Source organism: Pseudomyrmex gracilis, unplaced genomic scaffold (genome assembly GCF_002006095.1).
Source record: "Pseudomyrmex gracilis isolate BER0280 unplaced genomic scaffold, ASM200609v1 scaffold_332, whole genome shotgun sequence".
NCBI lineage: Eukaryota > Metazoa > Arthropoda > Insecta > Hymenoptera > Formicidae > Pseudomyrmex > Pseudomyrmex gracilis.
The window spans coordinates 98,491-107,018 of NW_018020916.1; the positions used below are offsets into that span (position 1 = coordinate 98,491).

An 8,528-nucleotide genomic window follows, 5' to 3' on the forward strand; every position below is an offset into this window, starting at 1 on the left:
TCAGAATCTAAATCACTTTTTCAATAAAAAAAAAAAAAAAAAAAAAAAAAAATGTGTTAAACCGAGTTCAGCAAGTATTTGAACTTTGGTTAACTAGAGTTAACCGCGAATTGTGAAACCAGGCCTAAGATCAATAAGTTGAACGCACTCTTATTTATCGACTACTGCTTGAGCGCTGGAATGTTTGTTATCGAATTACTGTGTGTAAGAATGAGATACTTTTAGAACGGGAGTTACGTACAATTTCTCGTAAAAAAAAATTCGTTGATGTTAATTGTACTTTTTTGCACGCACGTTACTTGAGCGATGTCAGTGTCGGAACCAGTGGCGATTGTACAGTCAAAATTTGTTTCGGGTGAAACCGTCGTAACTGTATCCTTTGTAAAAGTCAAATACATAATTCACTGTATACATGTATTATATAATATACGTTTTACATATGTATATATACAAATGTAAAACATGTAGATGTTATAATCGTACATAAAATCGACAACAACTTACTCTCTGTTATCTATTTGATTTGATATAAATGTTGATGAGTCTGTTATACCTTAATTGACCGTACATAGGCTACAGAAGCGTCGTTGATACAAGGATGGATCAAATCTTCGAGATACGTAGCGCTTATTTGCAAAGGTGCTACTCATGCTTTAGCCATTTTTCTCACTTCCAAGATACCTCCGCGAGTCTACAGCGATCTTACTCTGGAAGGAATTTTACCTATCGATCAAGATTTCAAATGTGGTATAGGTAGTGTTGACTTTCTTGATATATAAACTTTATATGATTGAAAGAACTGTTTGACAATGATTCTGTTTCTTTTTTTAGATACTAACGGAGGTGGAATCAAGGATGACAATAAAGATGGTCTCGACGTATACATGAATATTACATCCAGAAAACTTCGTCTTATATTCGAAATGAAACTCGGGGAAGCGACCAGTTCCTTGGTATCAGAAATATTTCGCGCGATAGAAGTGTATCAGACAGCTAAAAACTCGGCAATTGAGTTTGCTTGGATAGAAAAACTAACGAGAAGTGTGAGAAGTTTGACCGATGCAGAGGATGTTGTTGATCCTTTGCTCGAGAGTCCTGATTTAGGAATACCGAGACGAAGCATCGCTTCGGGCGGTAAATCGCCTGTAGCTGCGAGAGAATCAGTGGTGCGCTATCAAATGGCTTGTAAAGAGGACGATTATACGTACACTAAAACTTTTCGTATACTCGCTTGCACATGGAACGTAAACGGCAGGCCGCCTAATGGTATCAAATTGGACAAGTGGTTAAGTGCTGACAAAACACCACCGGACATATATGCCATCGGATTCCAAGAATTGGATCTGAGCAAGGAAGCGTTCCTCTTTCACGAGACACCTCGAGAGGAAGAATGGAGACAAGTTGTGGTCGATTCACTTCATCCTGGTGGTGTCTATGCTCAAGTCGCTCTCGTTAGACTTGTCGGCATAATGTTGTTAGTATACGCGCTCGACGCTCACACACCCTTCATTGAAAACGTATGTACAGATACAGTGGGAACAGGTATTATGGGAAAGTTGGGTAACAAAGGTGGTGTTGCGGTAAGTTGTTGCATTCATAATACATCCGTTTGTTTCGTTAATGCTCATTTAGCTGCGCACTGCGAAGAATACGAACGACGCAATCAGGATTACGCTGATATTTGCACGAGATTGTCGTTTGCAAAATATGTGCCGCCCAAGAGTTTCAAAGATCACGATCAGATTTATTGGTTGGGAGACTTGAATTATCGAATTACGGATATGGACGCTGCGGTGGCTAAGCGATACATTTCTGAAGGCAATTACACTCCCGTTTTGGCACTTGATCAGCTCGGACAACAACGTAAGGCAGGACGTGTGTTTCAGGGGTTTCGAGAGGCCGAAATTATTTTCAAGCCTACGTACAAGTACGATCCGGGTACTGATAACTGGGATTCCAGTGAGAAATGTCGAGCTCCCGCTTGGTGCGATCGGGTATTGTGGAAAGGTGACGCTGTTCAAGCGATTGCTTACAAAAGTTGTCCAGAACTTAAGATATCCGATCACAAACCGGTTAGTGCGAGCTTCGATTCTCAGATACGAATTATAGACACGGCTAAATATCGCAAGATTCACGAAGAAGTAATGAAGAAATTGGATAAATTGGAAAATGAATTCTTGCCTCAAGTAATGGTCGATACTACGGATATTATTTTTGACGTTTTAAAGTTTCTCGAACCTACCGCTAAGGAACTTATTATCGCCAATACAGGCCAAGTACCTGTGCAATTTGAATTTATTAAGAAATTGGACGATACCAGCTACTGCAAGGATTGGTTGCATATAGAACCCTATATGGGTTTCATAAAACCAGGTGAAAAGTGTGATATCAACCTGGAAGTGTACGTGGATAAAAAGACTGCCTGTAAATTCAACTCCGGTGAGGATAAATTGTACGATATCTTGGTCTTGCATCTCGAAGGAGGAAAGGATATTTTTATTACAGTAACAGGTAGCTATGAAAGAAGCTGTTTTGGTTCTTCTATGGAAGCGTTGGCTCATATTCCGCTACCGATTAGGGAAATCCCTATCGGGCGATTGGTGGAATTGGAGAGTAACAAAAATTTGTCGCAAGAACCGTATCCAATACCGAAGGAAATCTGGTATCTAGTGGACAAGCTCTATCGACACGGTATCAAGACTCCGGGACTTTTTGAAACACCAGGACTACACAACGAGATAATAGCTATTCGAGACTGGTTGGACGAATGGAGTCAAGATTCGATGCCCGGTAGTGTGCATTCGGTGGCAGAGGCGTTGCTCTTGCTTTTGGAGTCCACGTCTGAACCCTTGATACCGTATAATTTGCATAATATTTGTCTATCCGCGGCGACTAATTATTTGCAGTGCAAACAGATCGTAATGCAGCTGCCCGAAATTAGAAGAACAGTCTTTCTTTATATCAGTTCGTTCTTGCAGGAGTTGTTGAATCATACACAGGATAATGAACTAGATGCCAAGACGCTCGCAACGTTATTCGGATCGATATTTTTACGAGATCCGCCCAGAAGTAGAGATTATCGTCAGCAGCAAAGAAGTCGCGCAACTCAAATTATGTTCGATAAGAAGAAAGCTGCGTTTGTTTATCATTTCTTAGTTAATGACCAAAGTGATTTTATGGGTCGATAATGTGTGAATCACGATTATTGATTTTAACCAAAATATACAGTATTACAAGTTTTTCCGTATAGAGCTTCGCAAAAATAACCGATACTTTATACATATATAAAAACTGTAAAATAAGACATGTGTTTGTTGTATTAGTTATTCTTTGTAATCAGGAGAAGAGAGAATGTGTATACTACTTTAAAAACAATTTTTGTATATATAGCATATATTTATATATAATTTTTTGTACATAGCGTATTTCTGAAAAAATATTTACATATATTTATAATTTATTATATGACGCATATCTGTTACCGATGAATATCACTCAAGTGGGAAAGTCAAATGTATTTAAAAAATAAATAAAATTGTGTTTGTATATATTTTGTCTTACACACTGATTTATTTATGCCGAGAAAAAAGTAATAAGAATAAAACCTTGAACTTGAGGGTTTATTTCTCTTGTGACTTGTAATAACATGTTATTTGCGCCAAACGTATTTATAGTGCGTTCCGATAATTTTTTTAATTGATGAAAAGTTTTTTCAAGTTTTTGATTAAAAAAGGTCAAAAATGATTTCGAATTTGGTAGTGGAGGGTTTAGAAAATATACATCGTGACAAAACTTTAGAAGTATATATTTATGTATAAAAAACTTAAGATTTATTTATATATCAATGAGAAAATACAATCGTTTCTTGTTATAAATCATTCTTATATAGAGAAATGGATTATCTTCACATTATTATAAAACTTGATTATTGCGCTAAATTAATGCTTCCAATAAATTTATTTATACGCGCGAAAATTGTATATATTGATTAAAATTAACACAAGATGAAGTTATTCTGAAATTGTTGAGAAATTTATTTGCCAAATACACAAATTCAAATTCAAAAGATCAATGTGAGAAACATCCAGAAGCCATCTCAGAAATGTTTCCAACACCGGTAAAAGAAAGTTTGTCTCAACAATATACAAAGAACGAAAAGGAAGACAATATTCTATCGTTTGATGAATTAGAATGATCGAACTTGTTGTGAATAATAAGAGAAAAATATTTAAAGTGCAACGTGATTTTATCTCAAGATAGACAGAGCTATACAAGCCGCGGTTATATTTACACAAATTTGTCGTTTTGCGATATGTATGTATCCACACAACCTGGATGTACAAAAAAGAAATAAAACTTATTTAAAAATTGAATTTATCCGTTGACGAATAATTTTCTGTTACGTTGAATTCAAAGTGTTCACCGTTCTCTTCTACATTGGAAGAGACAGCCGTTGTTTCATTGCCATCCTAAAAAACAAAACCAATATTTTGTCTCTTGAAAAAAAGAAGTAAATTTTTGTACAGAATTTCTATGACGACTCTGTTTCATACAATATATACAAAATAATAGATTGTTTTTTTTATCTCTTTGGGATAAAACTTATTTTACAGAAAAAATAAATAAATTATTCTTATTCATATAAATTATCATCTACCCTGTTATTGAGGTAATCTACCCTATGTATAGAAGTTATAAAGATACAAACCTCTCCGGTGAAATACGTATCGATTATAGCCAAAGATCTTTGATAAACTTGTTCGTTCTCGTGATGTTGAAGAGTCTCCAACTTATCCAACCCTCCGATTTCCTCTATCATAATGGCGATTCTATCGGATTCTCCCATTTTTTCGGCAGCTTGCAAAATATTAGTCAGACCGTCCAAGACAACAATTACAATATTCCAATCTTTTGCTTCCAACAAATTACAGAAAGGCGACAATACTCCTGATCCTACTAGCTGCGAGAGATGTTGAATCGTTCCACCGGATGTCAAATTGGTTACAGCCCATGCGGCTTCTTTCTGCGACTTGTAATCTCCCTAAATTGACAGAAAGTTATCTTGAAGAAAACATTTGGCGAATCTTCTATTTTTGTTTTATAAAATTGCGTGTGTGCACATATATAACATATATATGTATATATAAATACGTGCTTACATGTTTAAGTACATCTATCAATGGCGGTAACAAGCCAGCGTCGATAACACGTTGAATCTGCTCGGTATTACCAGCCGTAATATTACTGATTGCCCAAGCGGCTTCCTTTACGATATTGTGACGATTATGGTGCAACAATGTACAAAGACGCGGTAATCCGCCCGCGGAGATGACAGCGTCCGTTTGAACATCGTCACCTGTTACGATATTTCCAACCGTACGCAACGCCGGAGTAAGGATAGCTACTATATTCGAAGCGAGCAACTCCACGAGTTTCGGTATAATGCCAGTCTCCAATACAGCTTGTATTTTATCGTTAGACCCGTCGGTGAGATAAGAGAGTGCCCAACAAGTGTCGGCTAAATATTACGAAACAAAGTGAAACACAGTGTGTTACATTTCTTAAAATAAGCAATATTATTGCGACAAAGTGTTCCTTACCGAGTACTTCTGAATCTGTATTTAGAAGTAGATGATTGAATACAGGCAGAGCAGGTTTGATTGCTTCGAATGGTGGCGGTGGATTTTTATTTCGAAACAAATTTGATAAAGTCCAAACAATATTGCGCATGAATGTTACCTGTATATCGTGTTATTATTGAAAATAGCGTGTGTAAAAGATACTTCGAATATTTGAGTTATTAGAAAGTTATTAAAGATTAAAAACATTTTATACGTATGCAGTGTTCAAAAAATTTTGAACAAGCCGAAATGAGAAGATAGAGATTACGTTAATCTGAATAGAAAAGTTATATATAATTTTGCAAAATTCGCAATAGTTTTTGAATAGTTAATTAACAAATGTGAGCCAATGAACGCGCGAAAAGCAATGTTTCGACGTTTTCCTTATTTTGATACAAAAAAATAAGTATGACGTCTTTTCGTCCGATTACTAACAATATCTTATTTATATCACACGCCGCTCGCTGCGTTATATCGCCGTGAGAATCACTCAAACTCACAAAAAGCAGTCTTCTCACTCCTCCGCTGCTTACTACTTACCGCCGAATATCGGCTGCTTGCAAGCTGAATCACGCCGTGCTTGCTTGTTTATTCCGCCTCGCGTTGCTAGGACATTGCATGAAAGAAGTCATCTTTCTTTACAGCTGATAAGCCTACAGAGTCCAAAACCATCGCTTTCCGCGCGCTCATTGGTTCACATTTGTTAAATTAATTATTCAAAAACTATTGCAAATTTTGCAAAATGATATATAACTTTTCTATTCAGATCAACATAATCTACCTTCTCACTTCGACTTATTCAAAATTTTTGGAACGCTCTGTATATACATATATAGAATGTTTTGATGTAGACATACAGAGGTATCAGGTTTAATCAAATCCAATAACAGAGGTAAAGCGTCGTATTCAAGAACGAGATTCCGCGCATAAGGTCCATCTCCGGCTACGTTTCCTAAAGCCCATACTGCTTGTTCCGCGACGTTGGGTGATGTGGATCTGAGCAGCTTTACTAACTTTGGTACAGCTCCGTGTTTGATAACACTTTGTGTTTGATCGGATGTACCTGAAGCGACGTTAGTCACTACCCATGCTGCTTCAAATTGCAGAGGAACACTGAATAACAATAAAAACATATCATTTTACGCATCGAGTTGGCTTTGACAAATCAATATATACGCACTTGTGATCACGATCCAAGAGCTCGACACATCGCGGTATTATGCCACTTTCTATTATATCATTTATAGGTGGGTTTTTTTCGCGGCTGAGTAACTTCCTACATATTTGAGTCGCTTGTAATTGCGTTGTTTCATCTTGCGAGTATATTCTTTCTACAAGTTCATCTACAGAAACTGAAAAAGTTGGCGAAATAGGTTTCTTCGGTGAGGTTGATGTTTCTTGTTCAGCATCTAGATTACGGCGTTTTGATAATTGATCATCCTTTTTGGCTTTACGTAGTTCCACAGATACTATGCTTCTTCTTCTTCGTGCTTCCTTTGAAAAAATATATAATATTAAATAAAATATTTACTATGCAAGTTATGCTACACACACACACACAATTTGTGAGAAACTAAAAGTTGTATTTTTTAAAGACCGAACCTGTTGTTCAGTCGTTAAATTTTTATTTTTTAATCTTTTGACATTTTTCAACTTGTTAGAAATTTTGACATTTCATGACATTTGTACTATAATATTTGTTTAAAAAATCTCAAGGATTGGATCTATAAAGTTGGAACTATAAAGTTAGAATATTTTGATCCAATCCTTGAGATTTTTTAAACAAATATTATAGTACAAATGTCATGAAATGTCAAAATTTCTAACAAGTTGAAAAATGTCAAAAGATTAAAAAATAAAAATTAAACAACTGAACAGGTTCAGTTGTCTTGTTACTTTGTTCAATTTGGAATTTTTATACAAAACTAGAGATCATCGTTCTCTACATAAAATAAAATAAATAAATAATAAATAAAGATATTGATGTATATTAATTATACACATATATAATTGATGTATATTAAGTATACATAATATCTAAAATATACAAACGATACAAAGATATTATTACTTGTATTCACTTTCCTTCCCTACTTGTGTACTTGTTTATTGATAACATCTGAGTAAGAGAAAGAGAGAGAGAGAGAGAGTGTGTTATAGAAAATTATAATACATTACTTATATATACTCACCTCATGTTTGTTGTAGAATTTAAATTTTGACATATGCTTGTGGCTAGAATCCTCTCGAGAAGGCATTGTCCTTAGCTACTGTTATCTCCGAGTAAATTCAAACTATTAATATAGATGACCTTTTAGAGAGACACAATAATAACATACGATAAAAACACGCGAATCCTAAACTATGTACAATAACCTAAAAAGTACTGTGATTAATCTCTTGCCAGATTTCTAATTTAGGTTTTATAAAAAGAACTTTTTATATCTAATAGATATATGAAAAAACATAATTCAGATATAAAACGTACGTGTTACGTCGTTTTCAAATTTAACTATTTTAACGGTTTTACTTTATTATTTAAATTGTCTTACATTTGCAATCGATGAATAAGTAACAAGTTTACTTAAAAGCGAATAAATCTCTTACCTTTATCTATATATATGTATCAATTGACGAAATGTATATTTAACTGTACGAAATTGTTATTGTTACTAATTACTAATCAGTCCTAATACTATTAATCTTTCTTTCTGATTTGGCTTTTAGTGCACTTGTGGTTCTTCACTGAACTAAACTATATACATGATGTAAATATATCAGGTGTATCATTGCGCATAATGGCGGCTGAATACGGAAAGAACCAATAAGAAATTTGCCCCAAAATTGGCGTGAAATTCAAATATAATATTGATAAAAATAATTGAGTAAAAATACAGATAAATTAAA

The 8,528-nt window shown here is 34.9% G+C and overlaps 2 protein-coding genes across 5 annotated transcripts; one reads left to right on the forward strand and one right to left on the reverse strand.

Moving 5' to 3' along the window:
• Positions 1 to 33: 33 nt before the first annotated feature.
• LOC109860124 (type II inositol 1,4,5-trisphosphate 5-phosphatase) lies at positions 34 to 3,550 on the forward strand. The gene is made up of 3 exons (XM_020438995.1): positions 34 to 372; positions 573 to 753; positions 832 to 3,550. Exons 1-3 carry the CDS (start codon positions 307 to 309, stop codon positions 3,186 to 3,188), a joined length of 2,604 nt encoding a protein of 867 aa, XP_020294584.1. The 5' UTR covers positions 34 to 306; the 3' UTR covers positions 3,189 to 3,550.
• A 286-nt stretch (positions 3,551 to 3,836) lies between these two features.
• LOC109860113 (importin subunit alpha-1) lies at positions 3,837 to 8,387 on the reverse strand. 4 transcript variants are annotated; one of them, XM_020438984.1, is made up of 8 exons: positions 8,229 to 8,387; positions 7,814 to 7,891; positions 6,802 to 7,115; positions 6,479 to 6,734; positions 5,601 to 5,739; positions 5,160 to 5,518; positions 4,709 to 5,041; positions 3,837 to 4,469 (listed from the first exon to the last, which is right to left on the reverse strand). In XM_020438984.1, exons 2-8 carry the CDS (start codon positions 7,877 to 7,879, stop codon positions 4,362 to 4,364), a joined length of 1,575 nt encoding a protein of 524 aa, XP_020294573.1. In that variant the 5' UTR covers positions 7,880 to 7,891; positions 8,229 to 8,387; the 3' UTR covers positions 3,837 to 4,361. The 4 variants fall into 4 exon arrangements, with proteins under 4 accessions (XP_020294573.1, XP_020294572.1, XP_020294571.1 ...); XM_020438983.1 differs by having other exon boundaries at positions 7,814 to 7,898; XM_020438982.1 differs by having other exon boundaries at positions 7,814 to 7,915.
• Positions 8,388 to 8,528: the final 141 nt, after the last annotated feature.

Bases quoted from the DNA above. Each gene is read 5' to 3' on its own strand.
- LOC109860124 (XM_020438995.1), top strand. From the start codon at position 307: ATGTCAGTGTCGGAACCAGTGGCGATTGTACAGTCAAAATTTGTTTCG. The intron at 373-572 runs GTATCCTTTGTA...GACCGTACATAG, and splicing joins CGGGTGAAACCGTCGTAACT to GCTACAGAAGCGTCGTTGAT. The intron at 754-831 runs GTAGTGTTGACT...TTCTTTTTTTAG, and splicing joins AGATTTCAAATGTGGTATAG to ATACTAACGGAGGTGGAATC.
- LOC109860113 (XM_020438984.1), bottom strand. From the start codon at position 7,879: ATGCCTTCTCGAGAGGATTCTAGCCACAAGCATATGTCAAAATTTAAA. The intron at 5,042-5,159 runs GTAAGCACGTAT...CTGTCAATTTAG, and splicing joins TGATAGATGTACTTAAACAT to GGAGATTACAAGTCGCAGAA. The intron at 4,470-4,708 runs GTTTGTATCTTT...TTTGTTTTTTAG, and splicing joins ATACGTATTTCACCGGAGAG to GATGGCAATGAAACAACGGC.